The sequence below is a fragment of the Fusarium verticillioides genome, chromosome 1 (assembly GCF_000149555.1).
Source record: "Fusarium verticillioides 7600 chromosome 1, whole genome shotgun sequence".
NCBI classification, from domain to species: Eukaryota; Fungi; Ascomycota; class Sordariomycetes; order Hypocreales; family Nectriaceae; genus Fusarium; species Fusarium verticillioides.
In genome coordinates, this window is record NC_031675.1 from 5,084,284 (window position 1) to 5,107,693 (window position 23,410).

The following is a 23,410-nucleotide window of genomic DNA, read 5'->3' on the forward strand; positions in this document are numbered from 1 at the left end:
TCTAGTTAAATATGGCTTTTTCTCGTAATTAGAGTTCTGGAGTCGTTTGATTAGCCGTTGCCTGTTGGTCTAAGCTTAGAACGACTTTGAGTTGCATTCTACAGTTGTGTCTTGTACATAGAAGTACGATACAAGGCGAGGCCAGTGAGTGTCACCATCGGCTAAATACAAGTGTCACGTCCTTCCAGAGCTTCAGTGGAGAACGTCGGCTCCTCGCTCCTAAGTTCCGGGAGGGTCACTAATAGTTAACCGATAATAATAGAAGTACACTTGCACGCAATGTTTATGTATATTGAAACAAACATCTTAAATTCTGTCAGAACTTGGTGTAAATGTCGGAAAATTACCGTAGTTAGGTTCAGTCACGTACTTCAGTCTGTGGTTGTGTTGCAAGGCCTCATTCTGGCCTGTGTCTTGTTGGACCCAACTGGAGCATCACCTGGGGCCCCTGAACGATCGCCATTGACAGCTGCAGAGTTGGAGCACTAATAGGAATAGCGCCATTAGGTGTACATCACATCACCATGAAGCAACAGGAGACTCTCAAATTGTCTGGTATAAAGAGAGACCAACAAGTCCCTATTCATACCTGAAGAGGAAACAAAGGAGGTTATTGACGTTTCTTATTCACAACCCTTGCTTCATCCCTTGGTAAAACAAACAACTATGCCCCTTGAAACCATCAGCCGAGGATTATGCGCCTCCAAGAAAAGAACAGGTCAAACAAACCCAAAACATGTGAGTTTGCGTCTACTCCAACTCAAATTACCTAACTAGAACAGTGACGCAAACAAAAATAGTACGCCAAAGACACAACACACACACATTGACCTCCATATAATCGTGTCCTCTCCCGCGATGCCATTGTCGACAAAACAGCAATTATAGGGAAACCAGGTAGTTACGGTCAAAAGATGAGCGCCCATTCAGAGGTGCCTCGAGGTATTACACTTCATGACTTTTTAGTTGAGCCCCTTTACTGACAATTTTTAGGGGAGTCATGGGCTTCAATTCCAACAGATTTGATCCTCGCCGAGTTGAAGCGTCGCAAAGATGATGGCGAGAAACCAGAATGCGGTTCGAGGACAAAGGGCTCTTATGATACTTCGGCGCATGTATTTGCATTGATCCTTATCTTGACACTAAGCACGTTAGGTAGGTTTGTTCAATTGGGAGCTTTGAGACGGTACTGATATCTTTCTAGCATGCGCATTCCCTCTTTTTTCGCGACGGACGATGCGCGGCCGAGGCCAGAAAACCGTGATATTCTACTGCCAGCACATTGGAACCGGTGTCCTTCTGGCAACGGCCTTCGTCCACCTCCTCCCGACCGCTTTCGAGTCCATGACCGACCCATGCCTCCCCGATTTCTTTAGCAAAGGATATACGCCGTTTCCAGGTTTTGTGGCTATGATCTCTGCTATCATTGTCGTCGGCATCGAATCGTACCTTACGGCCCGAGGAGCTGGTCACTCTCACTCCCACAATCATGGATATTTTGATTCGGACGACGAACACGAGAGCGAGCTGCCCATGATGGATGCAGCTGGACTGTCTGAAAGGAGGCACGGACCGCGACCACCGGATATTCATCTTGAGAACATGGAGAGTCAGGGCTTAGTTGCTGGCGTGTCGCCTCTCCCCGGATCTTCACCCCTAGTGGGACAGGAGGGCAAGAAGCTTAACGATGATTTCAACGATGACGACTCCGATCTTGACTTGGATATGGAAGAGCTTGAACCAGCTGGATCAAGCAGCACGAGACACCGACATGGACCTTATGCATCGCTCAAGCCTGAGGGAGTTGGGGCTGAGGAGGAGCCAATGACACCCATGACGCCCATGTCTCCCGGACCACAGAACCCCGAAGAGCAACAAAGAAAGCTACTGCAGTGCCTTTTGCTTGAGGCCGGAATTCTCTTTCACAGCGTCTTCATCGGTATGGCCATCTCCGTCGCTACCGGCCCCGCCTTCGTAGTCTTCCTAGTCGCTATCAGCTTCCACCAAACCTTTGAAGGCCTCGCCCTTGGCAGCCGCATCGCCGCAATTCAGTTCCCCCGCAAATCTCTCCGTCCATGGCTCATGGTTCTCGCCTACGGAACCACAACACCAATCGGTCAAGCAATTGGTCTTATCGTGCATCGCATGTACGATCCCAAGAGCGCAGGAGGTTTGCTCGTGGTTGGCTTCATGAACGCCGTGTCATCGGGACTGCTGCTGTATGCTGGCCTTGTGCAACTGTTGGCGGAGGACTTTTTGGCAGAGAAGAGTTACAAGATTTTGAAGGGCAAGAGGAGGTTACAGGCTTACATGGCTGTTTGTGCCGGTGCACTCTTGATGGCTGCCGTTGGAGCATTCGCCTAGAGGGAGTTATGGGACGGTTTAAAAGAACTAATGTACATAGAATGTAAAATTGGTGGCATCTTGTCAATGGCGTCTTTCGGATTGGGCAATGGAGTTTTGAATGTAACGCGAAGCGATACAGTTATTGATAATGTTAGTCGTATTTCATTTGTCTACTCTTGTACTCTTCATAGTGATACTACACTGTATGTATATGTAGACACTCACACTTCATGAGACGCCATGATATCTTCTTTCCGAGGACTTGCATCAAGCCCGGCCGGCCCCACATCAAAAGTCCGAACTCCCGGGGTCCGGCCTTCGAAATGGTCCGTCTGCTACCCCCTTGGGCCCCCTTTGCTCCAGGGTCTTTCGTGTTTCGCCCAATAACAAATCCCCTTTTAATCAGCTCCCACCCACACCCGCATGAGCTCCCATGACATGACGAGCTATCGAACCATCAAGAAGTGAACCCAGAAGCTGAATCTTGAGTGGCTGTCTCACTCTCAAGTCGGACAAACGTGTCCCTCGTTGTACCTGTTCTGTCGCATTTATCTCCCCCCCTCCTCTCCTCTCTTCTCGTGTCCTTCATCATGCCTGGCCAACGTATCCTCCTCTTTATTGTAGCTCAGGCTTTTTTTGCTGGACTTGCTGTGTTTATCGCCAATTCGCCGTATCTTAATATGTCCGCCTCACCGACTGGTAGCCAGCCATGGGCTGATGGGCCTATGAAGCTGGTGACAACACCACAGTATGAGACTAAGAAGGTTAGTCAATTGAACTTAAGTGCTTTAGGGTGTAATTGGCAATGCTGACTTAGTCAATTTGGTAGACCGATCTCTTCACCACAGGCGCCACTCACATGGCGCTTTTGCACAACGCCATCATTCGTGGCTTCAATTCCATCTACCTCCAAGCTCCTCATGTGAAGGACGCCGACAAGGCCGACTTCATTGGATATTCTCAGACTTGGTTCAAGTTTGTCAAATCGCACCACGATGATGAGGAGGACAACCTCTTCCCCAAGGTCCAAGAGCTTCTCGGCGACGAGCCAGTTTGGGACGAGACCCATCATGAGCATGGTAAGAACCCTAATCTTCAATTAGTACCTTGTCACTAACACGGAGATCTTAGAGTCATTCCTTGCGCCCCTCGCCGAGTTCAACACATATCTCTCTAACCTCGCCTTACCCACTGATCTCGATGGCGCTCAGGTCATCAAGCTCATGGATGCCTTCAAGGAGCCCTTCGAGCATCACTTCCACAGCGAAATCTCCACTATCGCCGCTCTTTCGAACCACCCCAAGGCTCCCAAGGAAGACACTCCTGAAGGCGCTGCCGCCGGTCTGACCTTCAAGACATGGGGCAAGAAGACAGTCACAAAGGCCGGCGTTCTCGATGTTGTGCCTTTCTTCCTCTTGAACTTGGATCGAACCGCCGAGGAGGGTATGTGGGCTAACTGGCCCCCAATGCCTGCGCCTATCTCCTGGGGTCTGACAAATATCGCGGGTTCGTGGTACGGAAAGTGGTGGAAGTTTTCGAGCTGTGATTCGCAGGGCAAGCCTCAGGAGCTCTATGCTCTTCCGGGTCTGAAGCAATGATTGGGAAGATAGGATTTTTTAGTCGGGCTTGGATGAAAGGTCGCGTGTGTTCTTCTTTGGCGTTGTTTAGTAAGTGAAAGGATGAAAACTGTAGCTTTGTTAGTCGAAGGAATTCAATGGATCGGTTTACCAACTATCTTCACTTTTCCCCTCCGAGGGGTGAATTTCCTCCGCATTGTGATTCTTGGTTTGGTATAGGCTCGTAGAAAGGAGCAAACGGCGTTTTCTTTGAAGTTGTACATTCATATGGTAAGGTCGTGGTCACACTACATCGGGTAGCGGAATGAATAAAGACCTGACTTGCAAACATGTCAGTACCTCAAAAGCCATATTGCAGAAACGACTTTTGAAAGAAACCATACATGAATCCAAGCCTTCTAATGAGTCGCAGAATGGCCATGAACCCTTGATTTCAGCACAGCCACAACTCTTGTTCCTTATCTCATCACTCCTGTGGACATTTACCAGAATCTTGAAGACGATATAAGTGAGGAATCAGACTCATAGGCTCACCATCAGAGTCACGAGCCTTGCCATCACCACAGCACCAACATGACTCGTTCCATTTCTTCACTTCGAAGCCAGAAGGACAACGGCAGTAGACGTTCAAGCACGAGCTCGGACTCGGAAGTCTCTTGAGTCTTCAACCTGCGACAGGGGCTCAGACACGAGCTCCTCGAGCTCTGAATCCAGTGAACTTTAAGACAAAAGTTCGACGTATTCTGTTAATGGCACCGATAGTACCACGGTTCAAGTCGGCTTTGATCATATGCGAGATCTCACTTTTCCAATCGCCTTTTCTCCACGAATGGTCGAAGAGTGTCAGCGCCAACTCGAGGATGATGAACTGTCGAGCTTCGCCCGTGAGCTCCGTGATCTACCCGCCCTCTACATAGAGTAAGTCGCGGAGATTGGCCCTGGTTTGGGTCTTGTTGCTGACCCTTTCAAGCTCACTCCGTAGAACGCCTACGATGGATGTGAGACACAGAGGTATAAGTGAAACTAGTCAGCGGTTGAATCTACCGATGGCAGAGACTTATTGGACTTGCATGAAATACTGACAGTCTCCAGTCTAGTCTAGACTCCATCCGCGCTGCCTGGGGTAGCCCAAAACGCCACTCCGAGCGTTTCTTGGAATTCGAGTCCAGCCACGAAAACGAAGAAGCCCCCGAGACTCATCCCTCTAGGTTTCCTAAGGCCTCTGAGCGATACACAGCCCAGAGTAGCACACGCTCTCCGAACTTGGGCTGTGACTGAACCTCGTAGTGATGCCACCTCGAGTCCTCGATCACTGTACCAGGCCGACTACGGCCTAATTATGATTCAGACGTGATGTTCCGACAGATCTGAGCGGGCTCAGTGACTAGTCCCTGGATGAGAGGGCAAAACTTGACATGGGATCGGCGTTCTGTATGGGAGGAGTTTTGATTTCTTTGGACGACGCTTCGGCGTATACGGTTCGGGAGAAGGGCATTTGGGTTTCTTTGGGCTCAGGGATAGATCGTGGGTATCGTATCGACGCGTTATGTCTTGCTTGGGTAGGAGTTTGATTTCTGAGGTATATACGGTTAGCAAGGTTTTCAATTTCAGTATTGTGGGAGTTAACAGAAGGTCAAAGGTCAAGGCTATGTATACCTACATAGCTCTTCGGCCATAAATAGGTCGTCTGGATGTATTTGAGCGCTGGGGACTAGTACTGTCTTCTTAATGTAGGCTTTAATCTCAATTGTCCTGATTTCCCCTGCGGGTGGTAGTGTTCAAAATCCAAAATACCTAAAGGCCCACTGTACACAGTGAGAGGTCTGGGTCTTCAGTGTTTCCAGGCTTCGAAGCCCCTGAGGAGAATTGCAACTTAGCATAGACGCCAGGCCGTGGCGGATCAAAATTTTAGTCTAACAGCAAAGCTTCTCATGGAAGTGTATCTGAATATTCGATCACCAACATTCAATCTTGGCGGTTAACGACACTGAGTCAAGTAAAATGCTTCCATTTATGACGGTACTGATCCAGTGGTTGTATTTGAACAGCTGTTGGCTGTTTATATGAGCTCCTGCAGAAGAGAGTATAAAGTCCTTAGCCAAGGGCCGCCAAACTTGATTCTTTCCAAGTCGATATTCCTTACGACTCTACACTTGTTTTCCAACTGACGAAACCGATACCAACGCCTCTCTCGACTAGGATCTCCATCAATCAGCATGGGATGTTGCTTTAGCCAGCCGGAACCGCCACCGCGAAGGCGATGCCACGAGCATAGTCATGGGCATCGACATCGGCATCGACATTGCCATGGACACAGGCATGTGCATGGCCATAGGCATGGTCACCGCCATGGTCATAAACATAGTCATCGCCGCCATCATCACCAGGAACCAAGTCCATCTGGGACAACTCTTGTGCCCGAGCAAGGAGAGCCAGAAGCTGCCAATGAGCAATGATCGACGAAAATTGTGTTCCTTGTAGTTCCTAGCCGCTAATCGAAGCCATTGGCTCTTCCATGCTCATATCTCGTGATGTAGTATTTTCTCGTGCGTAGGTAGTTCGACGGTTGTACCTTCCTTGTAAGTGATGTCCCGTTAAGACAAATAGTGGAGCTGCTCGCGTCATGGACAAGTCCGAAGTCCGTAGTCTGTGTCGTGGTTGGTCAGTAAAGGGGGAGAAGTACCAGGGTACTGAACTTAGCTGATATGTACCTGAGATACATGTCGTGTTTGTTGTCCCTTGCGTGTTTTATACAACCTTCCAACTTCCAAACCCAATCGTGATACTCGCAACCAACGCAATGGCTTCCAACCGTCATGTTCTTGTGCTCGGAGGCAATGGGAAGATTAGTAGGCTTCTCACGGTCATCCTGCTGGAGAAGTCCTGGACTGTGACGAGTCTGATCCGCAACCCTGACCAGATCGATGACCTGAAGAAGATCTCGGAGGGCCTGCCGGGAGACCACAAGATCCTGGTTCACGATCTCATCAAAGTTGATAGTCAGGAGAAGGCTGCCGCCATTCTTGACGAAGTGAAGCCGGACTCTGTTGTCTTCAGCGCTGGTGGGTTGGATCTTGGTCCGGGAGCCGTGAGAAGTGTACGCTGATCAGTGAACAGGCCCTGGAAGGGGAACTGATCAAGACACGGTAGAAGCGCTCTCATGGATCGTGAGCTGTTGTGTGTAACTGATGTGTTTCTAGATCATCCGCATCGATCGTGATGCTGCAATCTTCTTCATCAAGGCCTCGGTCGCCAACAAGTCCATCAGTCATCATCTCCAGGTCTCCTACTTGGGCGCTCGACGCAAGAAAGCTCCCTGGTGGACTGCCGAAGACTGGGAAGGCTGGAAGAAGGTCAACTCAACTTTCTTGGGTCCTTACTATGAGCCCAAGACCGCCGCCGATGAAGCTCTCGTCACTGAAGCCAGGAAGAGAGACGGCTTGACCGCTGTATCGGTCCGCCCTGGCGGTCTCACCGACAAGGATGAAGGGGGAGTGCTCTTGGGACAGACGAAGCAAGCCAGAGGCATGACCACTCGAGCATCAACCGCGAGAGTCATGGCCTTGGTGTTGGAGAAGGAGGGCGTGAAGGGACACTGGCTGGATGTTCTCGATGGCGAGGAAGATGCAGCGACTGCAGTCGATCGTTACGTTCATGATGAGTCGGAGTGTGCTGAAGGAGAGCCAGTACTGAAGAACTAATCCTGTATTCGAGGATCATCGGGCATCACGACCTCCCAAGGCCAAGACAGCACTTGGTGGCATCCCTGTGCCCACCCTTACCCACCATGGCACGCGAGTCCCCCGTCCATAAGGGGTCTAGTCAGGTACCCGGCCTCAAACCCTCGAAGAGTCCCACTGTTTGTGCGGGCCGTTAGGGAACCACCTAGCAGGACGTGCGCTGAAATGTCCAAAAAGGGGAAAATAGCTTCATGGAACTGCAACATGGTTTTTTGATATTCACAACTCTGATATAAAAGATAGAACCATGAAACTCGATAAGAAGTTTGGCATCATATGGATGTAACTTGTCCATTTTTTTCGAAGCGTGTATCGCAAAGTTGGGCTCAGGATCAGTGAGTGCGTAGCTGAGCTTCCCACACTCCCCCCTTTGATATCAGAAATAGAACTGCCGTACTGCTGCACCAGAAACTGATGGCCCTGAAGCTCGAAAGAGTCCACTGAACTTGCAATCGCTCGCTAAATATTTTGGCTATAAAAACCCAACCTTTCTCCCCCGCAGACTTCTTTTCGCTTCTTCAGGTCAACATCTCTCGCTCACTCACGACCCGATCACAAACAATCCTTCTTTTATATAACCTGAAGCCAACTTGCTACCAAACTTACATTTGCTTTCTCTACCTACGGTATTTTGCCCTTCTCTTTGTGTTGTTTCCCTTCGGGTCACTTCACTTCACGTTCCTTTGTCTCCCCTTTCAGCATCTCACATTTGCCCTCAGCGTACCCTCTGTATCCGCAACCTCATTCACGATGGGAATGGCCGCCAAGCTCATGTTCAAGATCCGAAAGATCAAGAACAAACTCAAGATCCGCCGTCGCCTCAAGAAAGACGCCGCGAACGTCACCCACGAGGAGCGCCTTGCTCAGGTCCAGCGAGTGTAAGTTCATCTTCAACTCTCCTCGTCGTCCACCCATGACGGAACTAACCCATGTTTGAGCAGTGACGGAACCGAGCACAAAATTGAGCGCTCAGTGGACGTCATGGTCGCCGCTCGGCGCTCGGTTTATGGTGCGCATATGCTACCTCAGACGACCGAGTTCGGCGTCACTGTCGAAGAGGCTCGGGAGTTGCACAAGAGACAGAAAGAGTATAACGATGGAAAGCAGACCGCTTCCCAGGACGCCGCCACCCAGGATGGTGGCATCTGGGATGGCGGCGTTCCTGACAACCGCATCTAAGTCCCGAACGACCACGAAGTTATGAATTTTACGAAGATCACGACATGGAACGGTCTGGAGGGTTTTTGAGATGGCATGTGCTTTGAACAGGTGGCAGTAGTACAGTATATGAAGTGGTTTTAACAAGGCTGTCTCTTCGAGACACGCACAATACATCAACTGTACCCAAACTTGACCATCTCTGACGTGAATGCCTTCATCTCTATATCCCTACGCTCCTTAGAATCTACTCAATCTGATTGGTATTTCTGAGTCACCACTCAGTGCGCTTGAAGTCTAAAATTGAGCAGTGTTGTCAGTCCTTTTCCTGTGGACACCCCAGTGTAGCAAGCCCAATCTAGGCGTGTTTTACTAGGCAAATCCATTCATGTACACTCTGCCTCCCATACTCTCGCCAATATCACTCCTAACCACCCGAGAACAAATGCATCGAGCCAGCAGTCACTGTTTATTTCACCGGTGAGCTCGTTTGGTGGGAAGCTTAGGGCAGGGCAAACACTCGAGCATTGTGCAACCACAAATCAATAATTCACAAACCTTTCATGCACAGTAGTCAAAAAGTCTTCCATTGTTTACTGACAGTCCGTCTCCCGGGGTTACGAGCATTACGTAGAATCTGGTGGAAGAGTGTTGATGCCTCAGGGGCGGAGCGAAGGGTCTTGAATCGGCCGGCACAAGTGTCAGGCTGCAGTGTCAAATGACGCCATCATTTACAACATCGCATAACTACCAGAGTCGCCTTTGCCACTAGCGAAGAGGGGTCTGCTGGCGTTGTTGCACGAAGCTACAAGATGATCTTGTGAGCCGGTAGTTGCGTAATTGTCTGGTGTTGAGGATATTTGATATTTATCCCTGCCCATCCTTCATAAGAGGAGCATGGACAGTCTTTACTGCATACATCTCACACCATCTCGATACTTGTTTGTGTCTCTTCTTGTAGATATCAAGTTAGTGGTGTGAATATCCCATCGTGTAATGAAGAGTGCCAAGCATTCACGTGTCTCTCATCTACGCAAAACGACAACTAACGTTGGAATAAAGTTATTGACGAACTGGCCGGTCCTTGTAACCATCCTTGACCCTAGCCTCCAAGAGTAAGAAAACACCAGACCTTAATAAAGGGTATTACAATAAGCTTAGCAAAAGATATCCTAAACTTAAATAAAGGTATCCTAAATTTATGCAAATTTACCCAAGTCTTTATATCACTTTGGATTGAGGTCTCGAGTTTTCTTTCCCCCCTAAGTAGTCTAGTCATATCGTTTTGTGGAAGGTGTGACTGAAGGCGATTGCGGATGACTGTGGTGGACTGGGGAAGGTCGGTTACCTTACCTACCTACCGTCCTTTCGAATCTTGACCTTGTTTTTCTCCTCCATCATTATCCATCATCTTCATCATCACCAACTTGCTTCAACAATCAAACTTTTATCAAGAGATCATCAAACAAAACTTCATCACTTTGCTATAGCTTTGCAACATGACTCCCTCCGTTACAAATACAATGCATCCAACTTCTGCAACTGCCCTCGCCGCTTCCGGCGCGGAGGAGTTTGGATCCTGCTTGAGAAACACCGTAACTTATCCCATTCTTTTCTCATGAATTTCATCTCGAGCATCACAGCTGACAACACCTCCCACAGATGCTTTGGAACTGGAACACTATTGGTGCCTGCTTTATTTCTGAGGGGTGGTACATAAGTTCCGCAGCCTTATTCGCCTTGACCTGCCTCGGCGCCTTGGCTGTGGCCATGCTATTTGAATTCGTTCGCCGTGTCTCTAGAGAATGGGAGCGCCACAGATTCGCCAGAGACGTCGGCAATCCTCGAGAATTCAATCCTCAAATTCCTGGTATTGAACTCGGCCCCCTTCAACCCGCTGCCGCTCAGCCTGCGGATGCTCGATCTGCTCGATCTGCTCAACCCGCCGATGCTCAACCCGCCGATGCTCAACCCGCCGATGCTCAACCCGCTGATGCTCAACCTGTGGCCGGTCGGCCTGCTTCCGCTATTGGCCCCAATAACCGTGTTCCCCCTTTTTTCCCTAGCCGCGTTGAGCATGCCTTGATCCGGTCTTTATTGCACGTGCTACAGGTGGCCATTGCCTATGGTCTCATACTAATGGCTGTTTCCTTCAATGGTTACGTCATTCTGTGTATCGCAGTCGGCCATTACCTTGGTTTCGTTCTCTTTGGGCGGGATCCCCAGACCGAAACTAACAAACCAAATGCTTATCAGCGTGTGTTCCAGCAGCCTGTTGTTTGCTGTGATGTTTAGGAGAAGTGGGATGGGTTCAAAACTTGGGCAACAATACGTTGGAGGAGGTTCAAGAATTGCTTGGCTGCAAGCTGGTAAAGGAGACGAGCGGACGTGCGGGTTATGCTGCATTCTTTATACATGATATTAGGCTATTAGCATATAATAAGAGGGTCTGATTGTATCAATACGTGTTAACGTGACTGTGCTGTCAAATAAACTCAGCCAAAGCTATCCTAAACTAAGCAAAGGTATCATAAACTTATGCTAAATTAATAAAAGTCTCTTTCTCATTTAGGATCGAGGTCTGATGTTTTCTTGCTCCTCGAGGCCCGGTTCGCCGCGGCTAGTCAGAGCTTTGGGTGTATGTCGGCAATGGCCTACCAAGAGGCCTTCTTGGCTTGATCTTGGACACCAGTGTCTTGTTGACGGCAGCCTCCCAATCTACTAAACTAAGCGAGACATTTACGTTTCCTGTTTCACCGAGGGGAGGAAAGAAAACTCAGGACCTTGACTCTAAGTGATAAAAAGGATTTTGGGGTAAGTTAATATAATTCAGGATGAGTTTAGGGGACCCTTTGCTAAGTTTATCTTGATACCCTATGCCTCAAGTCTTCAGTCTTCTTATTCTCCGAGGTTCTTGTCTGTCAGCTATCAATCAAAGATGTGCCTAGTCTACTCCGTAAGTATGTAAGTCAAGATGGAGATACGTACATAGAAATAGAATTGGCTGACAAATTATCTTGGCAAGGAAGTGGATGTCCCCCAATTTCGATTGGCTTTAGACTGTCGATCCTCAAACATGGGGGTTGTCCTACTAACTCAATTGAGAAGCCCCCGTTCGAGTCTCGACCTAACTCGCAACTTTGATCAAATGCAACAGCTTTATTAATCACACTCCCATCTCCATTTCCATTTGCATCTTCAGCACCACCACGACTCACTTACTTGTACCGGACTGACTGCTCTTCCATCAAATCTTTACTACAGAGGCTCAGGCTCAGGGGTCCATCTACCCAGCCATCATGTTTCGCCATCTCATGTCCTCAAAGGTGCGCTCCAACGCAGGCTGCTGGACCTGTCGTCTCCGTCGCAAGAAGTGCGATGAGAAGCGTCCTGTCTGTGATGCGTGTGGCGCTCTTGAGATCAGTTGTTTTTTCGATGAGGAAAAGCCAGAATGGATGGATGGTGGTCCAAAGCAGAAAGCCATGGCTGAGAAGATTAAGGCTCAGGTCAAGAAGCAGGCCAGTCAGCGTCGCGATCGCAAGTATATGGAGATGCTTGAAGCCGGTACTCGCAATGTCACACTCCAGAATGAGGGCCAAAGCCAACAGCAGCCTCATGACGCTGCCATGTCCGCTGCATCCGACACGGATCCTGCTTCGGGCCATGAGTTTGGGTCGACGCCTGCTTCTAGCAACACTAGCGGCGCCTCGCCCCCTGATATGCTATGGCACAGTCACTTCTCTGTCCCGACTGAAGATTCCAGCAGCTCAACTGGCGCCAGTACCGAGATTCACTTCATCATGATCTACCTCGACTACGTCTTCCCTTATCTCTTCCCCTTCTACCGCCCTCCCATCTTGGCCGGCGGTCGTGGCTGGGTACTCGACGTACTCCAAAGCAACAAGTCCGTCTGGCATACAGCTGTGTCCCTTACTTCATACTTCTTCAGCATAGTCATGGTCAATGGTGCAGTCGAGCATCAGGAGTGCACAAACCGAATGGTTCATCAATTGCAGTCTCAACTTGAGATGGGTTTGAGGGAACTGCAGCGTGAGATGACCGCTGTCAACCACAAGGTCTCCTGCGCCGGCGTCCGAGATCGCCTCCTTGTTCTACAAGCTATCCTACAGATGCTCATCTTTGAGGTTTCAACGAGTAACAAGGACCACTGGAAGATGCACCTCGATGCCGCTATTACCATGTTCCAACAAATCCTCCCGCAATCAGAGAAATGGGGCGAGACATTGGAGGCTCTCTACAGCTACCGTTGGCCACCGCCAGAGATGGGTCTCCGAAGACCCTTTAGCACTAATCAAGCTGCCCTTCGCTTCTTTACAGCCAATGTCCTCTACATCGATGTCATATCCAGCATTACACTCGAGCAGGCGCCACGTCTTCAGAAGTACCAAGATAACATTATGCCCAGTTGCAAAACTTACATCAACCCACATGAAGTTCGGATCTCGGGCACACTCTTCATGGAAGATTATGTTGGTCTCAACAACTGGGTTGTGCAGATCATTGGTGACATTGCGGCACTCGATGCTTGGAAGAAGGACCAGAAGAAAAAGAACTCGTTATCAATAAATGAGTTGGTTCAGCGAGGCAAGATCATGGAAGACGCCATCAAGGGGGGGCTCAGTGTTATTGAAGCGCAGATCCAAACATCGGGCCCATTCTTCGATCCCGTGATAAGCGTTGTGGCAAATCCTACACAAAATTACGGCTACGGTGTTGATACTAAACAAGCCCCTGGCCTTGCGGTCAACAACATGATCTGGCTCCAAGCAGCGCTCACATACCTTCACGTCGTCATATCCGGCTGGCAACCGTCTTGCCCAGAGATCCAAACCTCTGTTTCCCGTATGACAGAACTCCTTACGACCCTTCCAACCAACGTCTGCCTCCGAACTCTAGTGTGGCCCTTTTGTATCGCAGGTTGCCTTTCGCCCCCTGAAGACGAGGATAAGTATCGCGCAATGGTGGGGCGTCTGGGCCCAGTCAGTGTGTTCGGCACCATCAGAGAGGCGCTTGAAGTTATGGAGAAGGTGTGGGCGAGGCGCGATCAGATTGATGAGAGTTGGGATGTGGCCAAGTGTCTTCAGATTCTAGGACACGGAGTTTTGCTGATTTGATATCCTTGGGAGTGAGTTCGTTAATTGGTTCAGGATACGAATATTTCTTTGCCTCAATTTCTACTGTGAAAGGGACTCACTTCGTTTTCGTCATTTCTGGAGGAACATATATGATGAATTGGCTTTTCGTGTCTTATTCCCAAGTGTCACCCCCTTACTACAATTCGAGACAACTCTTCTGAAGCGGGACCCCGCTTGTATACTCAGCCTCGTCTTCAAACCTTTTGTGTTTATCTGTCCCGTATTCTGTCAGCAACAGTTATTATGGCCAGGCGTCATAGATCACCAGGTACGTTGATACAACGGTTGATGGTTGAACAATCCATGTTGACCCAAATCCCATTTTTATTCATTTTCTGATGATGAAGCCGATCTAACCAGTAGACATTACCCAGGTGTTCCCAAACACTCATTTGCATAAACCGTCCAATCTATTATATTCCAAAAGCACGATTACGCCTGAACTCTTCTCCCGCCGAAGAGTGTCTGTCTCTTCTCGAGCAGATCAAGATCCCACCAACCCTCTACTCGCTCTAGCAGAGTCTTGCGCTTCGACCAGACCCTCTCGAGAGGACTTTTCGGTCCACTATCGTTCATACGCCCTGGTGATACCGGAACTGGAGGCAAAGGAGGAAGATGTTGCAGAGGCTGTGGCACTTCCTTTCTCTTTACTCGGACAGGCGCCGTGGGGGGCCGGGGACACCACGGCTGGCGTGCGCTCTCAGCATCAGAAGAGTCGCTGTCGAACCGCTTCGCCATGGCCATGGTCCCCAGACTTCGCTCCTGGGCCATCACATGCGATCCTAGACTGATGCCCAGGGCGTTGACCTGCCCCTCACGGCCGCACCCTCAACCCTCGATGTCCTTGGGAGCAGGGCGAGAGGTACCCTTTGTTCGCTTCCAGAGGCATCCGGAGGTGATGGCAGAGAAGGCGAACAGCACGCAGAGTGCAATGCTGAGGCCCCAGATGGACTTGATCTGGTAGCACGATGCCTTATCAGGGTCGACCCAGGCGAAAGTGTTGCCACGAGAGTGGTAGACATTGTGGAAGAGGGAGTTGATAAAGTTGGCTGTGTTGCCATCCGAGGGAAACTTGGGGCATGAGAGGTAACTGACGGGCTTGCCGACAGTGCAGGCGACCACGATGCATGCGACAAGAAGCATGATATCGGCACCAGTCGAAAGCAGGAGAGGAAGCATGCCATCCCAGTAGAGGATGTAAGAGATGGCGATGTAAAGGGTCGAGATGCACGCCTGTATCATGTTAGTCTGCCACTCTTCGATCACACCACATATACGAGTCAACTTACAACAACCAGTGTTCCAATCAAGGCAGAAGGCGCCGCATAATCAGCGTTGACCATCTCACCAATGAAGTTGGCAGTCAATCCGATGATCGTGATCAGAGAGATGAACTCCATGGCTCGCATGGCAGTCCAGGTGTGCCCGAGGGCTCCGAGAGCAGGCTGCATCTTGGGCTTGAGGTTTCCAACAGATTCTGTGTCTAGAGAGAGACGAGGGCGCGACGAGCCAGCTGTGCGCAAAGGAAAGTTTTTGGCGTAGAAAGGGATGGAGGGGGGTGAGGAAGTTATTTTGTCTAAGTGAATGACCCGCCCAAAGAAGAGGCGAGAGATGGACTTGTAAAAGAAAGAAAGGATTCGTTATGAGATTCGTCTGGTCGTGAGTAAGAAGAAAAAGCCCCAGAGAGGACAAAGGAAACCAAGGAAATGAGACAAAAGGAAAAGAGAGAGAGAAATTGGAGTGTTTGTTATCGAAGTTGTTTGATGAAGAGAAAAGGATATCTCAATCAGCCCGATACTCCGTGTCTTTATACACAAATCCAAAGTCAATAAACCTTTCCAAGATACAAGAATAACACACTCAGTTCATGGGTAGTACCTTGTCTAGCCTCGTTTCCAATTACAGCAACCGCCTACTACCAGCCGCCATCGCGCTTCACGCTCTCCCACAGACGATCATCTCAACCCTGCCGGTTCAACAACATGATACAGCAATTCTCTTGCTGTTCCTGGGCGTCGGGTTTCGTCAGCCAATGAGGCTTCAGAGGCTTAACGTTGTGGCGGCGCTTAGACGAGCAGGGATGTTGGATGAATAGCAATAGCCGCGCAGGGGAGAGAGCGGCTGGTGTTTCAGAAAACATCGACATGGTCATGATTGGGTGACAGTCGTTCTTGGGGAGATACGGTTCGTTGGCCCGGATGAGGCTCCTTTGTTTAGAATGAGGTCGCATACACGGCGAGATTGCGTGGTTGAGGATTATGAGTCCACTGTTGCAAGTTATTCCGGGATAGTCGTCCTACTGCAACGGCAACTGATCCGGTCCAGGATCGATCTCGGCTGTTGACCTGATCTTGTGTGGTTCACAGTGATCGTCGTGAATCCATCGTTGGTTCCATTTCACCTGACACAGCATAATCGATCTAATGCTGGTGGCCTACCACAGGGGCCAGCCAGGCCAAGTTGGCTGAAAATAGAGCGACATGACATGTCAGTTCATTTTGTTGCGCCAGACGCCTATCTAGGATCCTATCATGAATACAAACATGCTGTCCCACTGCTTATTATTCTGTACATTCTCAAGCCCGCTCAACCAACAGACGCGTTAGTGCCCCAACCGTCGTCTCAGTTCCAGGTTATGATCCACCATTCTGAAGATAGATTTTAGCATATAAGCTTAACCAAGGAGATCGTCCATAGCAGATCCGCCGGTCTTGGGAGGAGCACTGCCGCTGGAAGATGGAGCTACTGGGGCTCCCCAGATTCCAGCACTGCTCTTCTCCTTGGCAAGTTGGCCCATTGCGGGTCCAGTCTTGGGTGTCTCTGGCTTCTTGACGCCTCCACTGGCCTTGCCCCAGAGAGCTCCAAAGGCATCTCCACCAGCAGCGGGTGCTGGCTTGGCTGATGAACTAATAACGGGCTTCATGTTAGCCATAGTAGTAGGGCCGCTGGGCGCAGCGCTGGAGGCGCTTCCCATGCCTGAGAAGGCAGATGTTGTTGGGGTCTTTGCTGTCTGTGCTTGGACAGAGCTGAAGTAGTTGGGTCCAGTCTGTTGGAAGGCAGCAGGCTTGGGAGCCTGTGCCGCAGGAGCAGCAGGGATGCTAAAGGCAGAGTAGTTGGGCCCGGGAGTTCCTGAGGCACTTGGTGCAGGCGAGATGGACGCCATGCTAACCATGTGGCTAATGTCAGCTTGCTGAGGAGCCGATTGAGGTTGGGGAGCAACAAACTGGGCGGTTGAGGAGGCCATCGATGTCACAGCGGGGCTTTGCATAAAATTGTTGGATGGAGCTGCCTGAGCAGGGGTAGCTGACTGGAAGTCGTCGAACTCGTCGTCGTCGTCTTGCGCAGGAGCAGCGGCAGCGTTGCTTGGGGCCAACGCTGGTGCTGCAGAAGATGCTGGCGCAGGGTCATCGAAGGAGAAGAGATCAACCTCGGGTTCCTTCTTCTTGGGAGGCTCGGCGGCCTTCTTAACAGGAGTACGCTCTGGTCGCTTGGCGGCAGCTCTTGATGAGCTGGCAGCTGGTCTCTCGCCCTCGTCGAACTCATCATATTCCTCAAATCGCTCGGATCGGCTGGCAGCGCCGTCGCCTCGCCAGTCATCAGACTGGCCTCCGAAACCACCACCGTCGCCATAAACACCACCAGAGTATCCGCCATAGTTGCCAGGGCCACCGCTGCTACCACCACCGCCGTAGCCAGCACTCTCACTGCCAAAACCACCATAACGACCAGAGCTGCCACTTGAGAAGCCACCTCCAAAGGTCGCACCACCCTCAACTCCGGTATACTTGTTCTTGGTGGCACGCGCCTTCTTGCGCTCGGTCCGGATGCGATCCACGTCACTAAGAAGATCGGCCAATTCCTTGGCTCGGTTGCGCACGTTGATGCCCTGGTCCTTTCCGTTCTGATCAATAAAGTGAAATTGGCGCAGCATCTTAAGAAGCGAGATGTGTCCTCTAGCATCGTCGATAACGCGCTCGGAACCGTGCTTGATAAGAAACTCGAGTAACTGGAGGGCCTTGTAAATCTGACGCCACTCCTCGGCAGCCTTCTCGGTGAAGCGACGGTAGATCATGGGCATAATCTCGTTAAGGGTTTGGCTGGCTCACGGTCAGCAGTTGGTCTTGATTATGGTTCGAAATGGCGGCGAGCGCACTAGTTGAATGTTCCATTGGCAATCTCTTGCATAAGGGTCGATGAAGCACCCCATGGCTCGTTGTTCGTTGCTTCTCGCACCTGAAGATGGGTAAGTCGACAATGTCCCGGTCTGTTGTCGCGCAGAGCTCAACCAACCTTGGCCTCCATCTCGGTAAAGTTCATAACAGCTGAACATCGTCAGTGACTTATGACGCGCATTGGGTAGTCGCTAAAAGGGGGTACCATTCTGGGCCTTCCGAAAGCCTGCCTTGAGGTCATACAAGGTCAGGTTGGAGACCGTGTTCTTCAAATCGTTAATATCCATGGCGAATTAGTCCAAGAAGATGAAAGCCAGCAGAAAAGTCAAAGGATAACCGCAGAAGACGCGGAGCCGTTGATGATGCTCCTGAAGGGATTCGTGATGGAATTGAATGGAGTATCTGGAGTTCAAGATGCCCCTTGCTGCGCTATTGCCATGGTGGACACTTGGACATTTCCCAGAGCCCAACGTCAGCATGGATCATGGCTAATCACGTGATGCTATCAACATTCCTGTATGAGGATATAGAGGTTATGGAGTTGAACATTCATTCAGGGCTTACACCACTGGTCTGAAAGTACAATTGAATTTCCGTTCCATCTCCTGTGCTCTAATTGGTATATGTTACAGTTTCAGAGCCAGAAACCGAGCTTCTTGCAGACACTTTAACTCATCTGGAAACATCCATGGATGGAAACCTCTAGTCCCCGCCATACAACCTTAGACTTCAGGCCTGAACAGGACCCTAGAGGGCCAGTCACGGCGCTAGAATTGGATACCAGGCGTCAAGCTGGTCCAAACTTTTATCTTCCCTTTCTCGAGATCAGTCCAAAAGACCAAACTCAGCACGTACATCACCAGTTTTCTGTAATTCTATCTATCTAAATCTGCATCTTCTGTACTATCAAGCCAATTCCCCAAGTGTATTAGTCTTCAAGGTACGTGCAAGTTCAATTATTTCCCCTCCCGCGTTTGCCTTTGTTCTACCACAGAGAGCTCTGGGGAAGCTCTCAAGCTGTAGTGCACGCTACAAAGGAGAGAGAAACAAGACGCCTTTGAGGCAAACATTGGCCCATCTGAGCACCTCTCTTGGGTCAATGGTATTGTTCTGACCCGGATTGGGATATTGGGAAAAACCAGCTGATCGGCCCAATACCGGTATTGTCGGCTTCTTCTCGCCTTTGTTCCTCACTGCCAGCTTGAGCTTGCTTGGTGCTGGTCGCCCCTGTCCTACCCGGCCCTGCGGAGGGAGGGGAGCTTCTTTTCCCGGCCGTCTGACTGTTCAAAATGCATTGGAATGGTCACTTCTGCCCACGGGTTGATTAATGGACTGGATACTGGTACATTACATGAGACTCGAGGTGGAGGGCCCATGCAATCCACCGGGGTGGCCGTATCCCATGTCCCCTCCAATGGGGGTGATGCTTTGGCAAAAGTCTGCTGCACTTCGGGCGTATCGGGCCACTGCTTCGACGCGACTCTCTGGACTGGTGGTTTGAGGGGCCAAGTACTATGTACAGTCAAGTACATACAAGACTTGCTGCAGCCAGACAGACCAGAGGGGAGTGTGTGAGTCCAGCACGATACGATACGTTGCCTGCTTGACGTGGCCCGGGCAACCTCCATCAGCTCCAAGGATAGCCCCGTTGAAGCTTTGACGGGTAGAGCGAGCGAGCCAGAGCCAGCCATCGAGTCCACAGCACAGTCCAATGTGGTCTTGTTGTTCCTCAATGCGCGTGCTTGCGCTATTTGCAATGTCTGGCATGGCAGTAGGTAATGGCGGTCAGAGCTATGCCATGCCATGCCATGCCATGCCATTGAGAGCCAGGCCAGGGGCAATGCAAATGCTCGTCAGCTCTCGCTTGCTGTATTCATCATTGATCAACAGAGCCAGAACCTTAGCTGTTGCAAAGCTCCCCCTCCCCCGCCCCACTGTGGCCATAGCCACCACGGTGACCTCATGGCCTAGCGGGCTCTCTAGTTACAACTGCAACAGCCAAAACAGTGAGAGGAAGCTCTCAGGATCACTTCACGTGATCGCCTTTCGATCATTTGCTCCACTCTTTTACTCTTTCTACACGCTTCGATTGGCTTCAACGGCCCACGCTAACGCTTTGCCCCTCCAGCTTCCTCAAAATGAGACCCTCCCTCTTCAAGCCCCTCCTACCCCGCCATAACTGCTTCTCTGCAGCGAGAACTTCTTCTTCTCTTCCTCAACTCTCCAACACAATCAAATCCGTTAGATTCTTCTCAGCTTCATCCGCAGTTATGGGTAACAAGGTGTAAGTCAAGTCATCCCATGCTCTGTCAATCATCGCATTGATATCGGCATCAGCTAACTCTGATCAGTTTCTTCGATATTGAGTGGGAGGGCCCCGTCTTCCAGAACGGCAAGCCTACCTCCACCGTTCAGAGTAAGTGTTGAGTCCCTCCTGATGCCATCATCCTCAACGATCCGAGACGGCAAGCTGCATCTTCAGCTATCCTACCCTTCGGCTCGATACCTCGAGGGTTGCACGATGGTCTGATGTTTGCGGCATTTGGATCTGCATCCATAACATTCGTCATCACTCCGCATCATCAGTCCTAAGCTTGAGCTCCGCTTGTTGTTGTATCAATGCTAACATTCCCTCTCTCCAGGCCAGCGTGGTCGCATTAACTTCAATCTCTACGACAAGGAGGTCCCCAAGACCGCTGAGAACTTCCGTGCTCTCTGCACTGGCGAGAAGGGTTTCGGCTACAAGGGTTCTTCTTTCCACCGAATCATCCCCGACTTCATGCTCCAGGGTGGTGACTTCACCCGTGGTAACGTACGTTTTTGTCAACCCAAACCTCTCATGCGCATACTAACACGACCAAGGGCACTGGTGGCAAGTCCATCTATGGTGAGAAGTTCGCCGACGAGAACTTCAAGCTCACCCACGACCGCCCCGGTCTGCTGTCCATGGCCAACGCTGGTCCCAACACGTAAGCACTTTCACTCCTGACTACAAATTCAATTAGACTAACAATGTTCCCAGCAACGGTTCTCAGTTCTTCATCACCACTGTCGTTACTTCTTGGCTCAACGGTCGCCACGTCGTTTTCGGCGAGGTCGCTGATGAGGAGTCCATGAACGTCGTCAAGGCTCTTGAGGCTACCGGCTCCGGCAGCGGTGCTGTCAAGTACCAGAAGCGTGCCACCATTGTCGACTCTGGTGAGCTGTAAAAAGCTCCTACTAAGGACAAGACAAAGGGATGGGATTTGGGAGCACATTACAAAACTGAATGAGGACTAGCAGTAAATAGCTGGATTTTCGCAAGCTGGCATAAAAGACTAGCTTAGCTGATGAGCAATGTCAACCACTTAACCCCACACGCATTATCATTTGACACTATCATGATGTGAATGATTGATTCTTGAAATACCGCTTGACAGCTCATTCCTCTACTTGGTAAAAATTGATTGATGATCGCTGCGACCATTGCGCTTGGCTGCATTCTAAATGGCCTTCGCTTGTCCTTCTACGCCTTTGCTGTTATCCCTATAAACAAAAAGCCTTCTTCCAGACCATAACTCCGTTCTCCGTCAGAAAAATGCAGGTATCAATGACCCATACTTATCGTATCGGCATGCAAAATCTGCACTCATGCTCTATTCAACGCCCAACCACCTTTTGAAATATTCACAGTTATTGGGGCCTACAGGACCGCCCTCTTCGCAGATCTCGAACACGGGACAACGTCCACAGGGAGCTTCGGTGAAGGCACTGATGATAGGCTCGGGACCGCCTTCACGGCCTGTAGGATCATCTCGACCAGCCCAGCTTTCTAAAGACTGCTTGGCGATGCGAGATACGCGGTAGCCAATCTTTCCAGCAACTTTGACCGACTCGATGAGGTTGTCCCAGACAAGTACGTCGACAAGCTTCTGTACGTCGTGCTCAGAAAGGATGGTGTTATGGGTAATGCCGCTTGAGGAGAGGAGACGAGCGATGTCGCGTACGGTCGGATAGCCTGTGTATCCAGCAGGCAGAGGAAGTAGGGCGTCCTTTTTGACGGCCGCCGTAGGAGATATCTTGGTGGCTTTCGCTGGGGGCTCATCTATGTGACTAGCATCTCTCTTCTTGCCCCTTTCCACGCCACCTTTCACGACACCTTTCTTGGGAACTTGCGTCCGCGCAGCACCTCCCCCGTGTGTGCTGTGATAGCTGCTCTGACGCTTGATAAAATCATATACAACTCGCTGCAGGTCTTCAATAAAGGCCTCATCAAAGTTCTGATCGGTATACCACGGGCCGCCGGTGGCTCTGTCGCTAGGCCGTATGGAGGCCTTGATGAACATCTTTTTGTTCGGGTGCTCGACATTCTTGAAGGGCGCAATTAGACCCTTTGTCTGGAGTTGCTTGAGTGCGTTTTTGAGGACCGAGTCGTGCATGTTCAGTCGCTTCTGCAGCGTCTGCGACCAGATACCGTCGCCGCCCGAGTCGTCGATGAGAGAGTAGACCATGACCTGTTCGTCGGTCGAGCACTGCTTGTACCTAGCCAATTGTCAGCCACGGGCTTGATGTAGTGTTCCAGAGGTGTTTCTACGCACTTGTGGGCTTCTTCAGAGTCGCGCCATTTCCATAGCACTTGGCCCGAGGCCTCGCGCATGGTGATGAAAAGCTTGTCATCTGTGAGGGATTGAACGACACGGGCGAGCAGCATGAGGTCTCTGTTTGGAATGACATCGAGGCGCAAAAGATCATCCTGGGAGAACATGTCGGTCCCAGACTCGCGACATCGATCGTAGAGGGCCTGCTTCCAGACGCCGAGCTTGGCCGTCGCGGCGTCGCCCTCAGCGGGCGCGGGGGTGGGCATTGTGAGTCAAGCGAGGATGCGACAAGAGGGATAGAATTGTCGTGGGAAGGAGGATTTGGTAAGAAGTGTCAAAGATCTGATTATATTTGATGCTACATTGACATAAGATAGCGAGTGGCGAGTAAGAGAATGTGAGAAAGAAGATGGATGACGATGGGCTTCTCTTGGAGTAGAAGCGGCTGGGTTAGGTTGGAAATAATTATTTTTGAGTCCCCCGCAGTCGACGCTAAAGTGTAGCTCGTCCCCTACCCTGCTACCTTATTACTGAATAGGTACTGAACAATAGGTTAGGTTCCACCTTCCCTGTGAGTCGACCCGGCGGAATATCGGCAGTCCATGCGGAATGTGGGGTATCTTATCATTGTCTCGGTCCCCCACCATCTGTCAATACTACCATCCGCCACCCTAGAGCTTCATT

General features: G+C 50.5%; 14 protein-coding genes across 21 annotated transcripts; 8 read left to right on the top strand and 6 right to left on the bottom strand.

Annotated features, from left to right (window-relative positions):
* Positions 1–569: 569 nt before the first annotated feature.
* Positions 570–2,604, top strand: FVEG_00411 (hypothetical protein). 3 transcript variants are annotated; one of them, XM_018886878.1, is made up of 4 exons: positions 570–738; positions 801–942; positions 994–1,155; positions 1,205–2,604. In XM_018886878.1, exons 2-4 carry the CDS (start codon positions 915–917, stop codon positions 2,362–2,364), a joined length of 1,350 nt encoding a protein of 449 aa, XP_018742532.1. In that variant the 5' UTR covers positions 570–738; positions 801–914; the 3' UTR covers positions 2,365–2,604. The 3 variants fall into 3 exon arrangements, with proteins under 3 accessions (XP_018742532.1, XP_018742531.1, XP_018742533.1); XM_018886879.1 differs by having other exon boundaries at positions 615–738; positions 783–942; XM_018886877.1 differs by having other exon boundaries at positions 576–942.
* A 148-nt stretch (positions 2,605–2,752) lies between these two features.
* FVEG_00410 (hypothetical protein) lies at positions 2,753–4,364 on the top strand. Its single transcript, XM_018886876.1, has 3 exons — positions 2,753–3,110; positions 3,176–3,425; positions 3,478–4,364. Exons 1-3 carry the CDS (start codon positions 2,937–2,939, stop codon positions 3,942–3,944), a joined length of 891 nt encoding a protein of 296 aa, XP_018742530.1. The 5' UTR covers positions 2,753–2,936; the 3' UTR covers positions 3,945–4,364.
* Positions 4,365–4,752: 388 nt separating this feature from the next.
* FVEG_14657 (hypothetical protein) lies at positions 4,753–5,201 on the top strand (the record flags this gene model as incomplete). Its single annotated transcript, XM_018903602.1, has 3 exons — positions 4,753–4,841; positions 4,894–4,921; positions 5,016–5,201. 3 exons carry the CDS (start codon positions 4,753–4,755, stop codon positions 5,199–5,201), a joined length of 303 nt encoding a protein of 100 aa, XP_018742529.1.
* A 951-nt stretch (positions 5,202–6,152) lies between these two features.
* Positions 6,153–6,323, bottom strand: FVEG_14656 (hypothetical protein; the record flags this gene model as incomplete). The annotated part of the gene is made up of 1 exon (XM_018903601.1): positions 6,153–6,323. One exon carries the CDS (start codon positions 6,321–6,323, stop codon positions 6,153–6,155), a length of 171 nt encoding a protein of 56 aa, XP_018742528.1.
* A 324-nt stretch (positions 6,324–6,647) lies between these two features.
* FVEG_00409 (hypothetical protein) lies at positions 6,648–8,073 on the top strand. The gene is made up of 3 exons (XM_018886875.1): positions 6,648–6,985; positions 7,041–7,069; positions 7,124–8,073. Exons 1-3 carry the CDS (start codon positions 6,724–6,726, stop codon positions 7,622–7,624), a joined length of 792 nt encoding a protein of 263 aa, XP_018742527.1. The 5' UTR covers positions 6,648–6,723; the 3' UTR covers positions 7,625–8,073.
* A 340-nt stretch (positions 8,074–8,413) lies between these two features.
* On the top strand, positions 8,414–8,842 carry FVEG_00408 (hypothetical protein; the record flags this gene model as incomplete). The annotated part of the gene is made up of 2 exons (XM_018886874.1): positions 8,414–8,541; positions 8,605–8,842. 2 exons carry the CDS (start codon positions 8,414–8,416, stop codon positions 8,840–8,842), a joined length of 366 nt encoding a protein of 121 aa, XP_018742526.1.
* Positions 8,843–10,344: 1,502 nt separating this feature from the next.
* On the top strand, positions 10,345–11,116 carry FVEG_14655 (hypothetical protein; the record flags this gene model as incomplete). The annotated part of the gene is made up of 2 exons (XM_018903600.1): positions 10,345–10,416; positions 10,484–11,116. 2 exons carry the CDS (start codon positions 10,345–10,347, stop codon positions 11,114–11,116), a joined length of 705 nt encoding a protein of 234 aa, XP_018742525.1.
* An 843-nt stretch (positions 11,117–11,959) lies between these two features.
* On the top strand, positions 11,960–16,041 carry FVEG_00406 (hypothetical protein). Of its 2 annotated transcripts, XM_018886873.1 has the most exons (3): positions 11,960–14,245; positions 14,352–15,219; positions 15,276–16,041. In XM_018886873.1, the coding sequence occupies exon 1, from the start codon at positions 12,121–12,123 to the stop codon at positions 13,954–13,956; it is 1,836 nt and encodes a 611-aa protein (XP_018742522.1). In that variant the 5' UTR covers positions 11,960–12,120; the 3' UTR covers positions 13,957–14,245; positions 14,352–15,219; positions 15,276–16,041. The 2 variants fall into 2 exon arrangements, with proteins under 2 accessions (XP_018742522.1, XP_018742521.1); XM_018886872.1 differs by having other exon boundaries at positions 14,352–16,041.
* FVEG_14654 (hypothetical protein) lies at positions 14,410–14,748 on the bottom strand (the record flags this gene model as incomplete). Its single annotated transcript, XM_018903599.1, has 1 exon — positions 14,410–14,748. One exon carries the CDS (start codon positions 14,746–14,748, stop codon positions 14,410–14,412), a length of 339 nt encoding a protein of 112 aa, XP_018742524.1.
* Positions 14,806–15,428, bottom strand: FVEG_00405 (hypothetical protein; the record flags this gene model as incomplete). Its single annotated transcript, XM_018886871.1, has 2 exons — positions 14,806–15,210; positions 15,267–15,428. 2 exons carry the CDS (start codon positions 15,426–15,428, stop codon positions 14,806–14,808), a joined length of 567 nt encoding a protein of 188 aa, XP_018742523.1.
* A 186-nt stretch (positions 16,042–16,227) lies between the features above and the next one.
* On the bottom strand, positions 16,228–18,584 carry FVEG_00404 (hypothetical protein). 4 transcript variants are annotated; one of them, XM_018886868.1, is made up of 5 exons: positions 18,355–18,574; positions 18,268–18,299; positions 18,131–18,210; positions 17,202–18,074; positions 16,436–17,141 (listed from the first exon to the last, which is right to left on the bottom strand). In XM_018886868.1, the coding sequence occupies exons 1-5, from the start codon at positions 18,434–18,436 to the stop codon at positions 16,652–16,654; spliced, it is 1,557 nt and encodes a 518-aa protein (XP_018742518.1). In that variant the 5' UTR covers positions 18,437–18,574; the 3' UTR covers positions 16,436–16,651. The 4 variants fall into 4 exon arrangements, with proteins under 4 accessions (XP_018742517.1, XP_018742520.1, XP_018742519.1 ...); XM_018886867.1 differs by having other exon boundaries at positions 16,228–18,074; positions 18,355–18,584; XM_018886870.1 differs by having other exon boundaries at positions 16,228–17,141; positions 18,131–18,299; positions 18,355–18,584.
* Positions 18,585–18,744: 160 nt separating this feature from the next.
* On the top strand, positions 18,745–22,394 carry FVEG_00403 (peptidyl-prolyl cis-trans isomerase, mitochondrial). Of its 2 annotated transcripts, none has more exons than XM_018886865.1 (6): positions 18,745–19,089; positions 20,046–20,433; positions 20,501–20,565; positions 20,792–20,961; positions 21,012–21,118; positions 21,172–22,394. In XM_018886865.1, the coding sequence occupies exons 2-6, from the start codon at positions 20,288–20,290 to the stop codon at positions 21,356–21,358; spliced, it is 675 nt and encodes a 224-aa protein (XP_018742514.1). In that variant the 5' UTR covers positions 18,745–19,089; positions 20,046–20,287; the 3' UTR covers positions 21,359–22,394. The 2 variants fall into 2 exon arrangements, with proteins under 2 accessions (XP_018742514.1, XP_018742515.1); XM_018886866.1 differs by having other exon boundaries at positions 20,278–20,433.
* FVEG_14653 (hypothetical protein) lies at positions 19,497–19,916 on the bottom strand (the record flags this gene model as incomplete). Its single annotated transcript, XM_018903598.1, has 2 exons — positions 19,497–19,638; positions 19,684–19,916. The coding sequence occupies 2 exons, from the start codon at positions 19,914–19,916 to the stop codon at positions 19,497–19,499; spliced, it is 375 nt and encodes a 124-aa protein (XP_018742516.1).
* FVEG_00402 (DNA-directed RNA polymerase III subunit RPC6) lies at positions 21,532–23,199 on the bottom strand. Its single transcript, XM_018886864.1, has 2 exons — positions 22,727–23,199; positions 21,532–22,670 (listed from the first exon to the last, which is right to left on the bottom strand). Exons 1-2 carry the CDS (start codon positions 22,990–22,992, stop codon positions 21,785–21,787), a joined length of 1,152 nt encoding a protein of 383 aa, XP_018742513.1. The 5' UTR covers positions 22,993–23,199; the 3' UTR covers positions 21,532–21,784.
* Between the last annotated feature and the right edge of the window lie 211 nt (positions 23,200–23,410).

Coding starts and splice junctions, on each gene's coding strand:
- FVEG_00406 (XM_018886872.1), top strand. CDS start 12,121: ATGTTTCGCCATCTCATGTCCTCAAAGGTGCGCTCCAACGCAGGCTGC.
- FVEG_00410 (XM_018886876.1), top strand. CDS start 2,937: ATGCCTGGCCAACGTATCCTCCTCTTTATTGTAGCTCAGGCTTTTTTT. Junction 3,111..3,175: donor CACAGTATGAGACTAAGAAG/GTTAGTCAATTG, acceptor TCAATTTGGTAG/ACCGATCTCTTCACCACAGG. Junction 3,426..3,477: donor CGAGACCCATCATGAGCATG/GTAAGAACCCTA, acceptor CGGAGATCTTAG/AGTCATTCCTTGCGCCCCTC.
- FVEG_00411 (XM_018886878.1), top strand. CDS start 915: ATGAGCGCCCATTCAGAGGTGCCTCGAG. Junction 943..993: donor CCATTCAGAGGTGCCTCGAG/GTATTACACTTC, acceptor GACAATTTTTAG/GGGAGTCATGGGCTTCAATT. Junction 1,156..1,204: donor CTTGACACTAAGCACGTTAG/GTAGGTTTGTTC, acceptor ATATCTTTCTAG/CATGCGCATTCCCTCTTTTT.
- FVEG_00409 (XM_018886875.1), top strand. CDS start 6,724: ATGGCTTCCAACCGTCATGTTCTTGTGCTCGGAGGCAATGGGAAGATT. Junction 6,986..7,040: donor CTCTGTTGTCTTCAGCGCTG/GTGGGTTGGATC, acceptor ATCAGTGAACAG/GCCCTGGAAGGGGAACTGAT. Junction 7,070..7,123: donor GGGGAACTGATCAAGACACG/GTAGAAGCGCTC, acceptor ATGTGTTTCTAG/ATCATCCGCATCGATCGTGA.
- FVEG_00404 (XM_018886867.1), bottom strand. CDS start 18,436: ATGGATATTAACGATTTGAAGAACACGGTCTCCAACCTGACCTTGTAT. Junction 18,300..18,354: donor CTTTCGGAAGGCCCAGAATG/GTACCCCCTTTT, acceptor GACGATGTTCAG/CTGTTATGAACTTTACCGAG. Junction 18,211..18,267: donor TTACCGAGATGGAGGCCAAG/GTTGGTTGAGCT, acceptor ACCCATCTTCAG/GTGCGAGAAGCAACGAACAA.
- FVEG_00402 (XM_018886864.1), bottom strand. CDS start 22,992: ATGCCCACCCCCGCGCCCGCTGAGGGCGACGCCGCGACGGCCAAGCTC. Junction 22,671..22,726: donor GACTCTGAAGAAGCCCACAA/GTGCGTAGAAAC, acceptor ACAATTGGCTAG/GTACAAGCAGTGCTCGACCG.
- FVEG_00403 (XM_018886865.1), top strand. CDS start 20,288: ATGAGACCCTCCCTCTTCAAGCCCCTCCTACCCCGCCATAACTGCTTC. Junction 20,434..20,500: donor GCAGTTATGGGTAACAAGGT/GTAAGTCAAGTC, acceptor AACTCTGATCAG/TTTCTTCGATATTGAGTGGG. Junction 20,566..20,791: donor GCCTACCTCCACCGTTCAGA/GTAAGTGTTGAG, acceptor CCCTCTCTCCAG/GCCAGCGTGGTCGCATTAAC.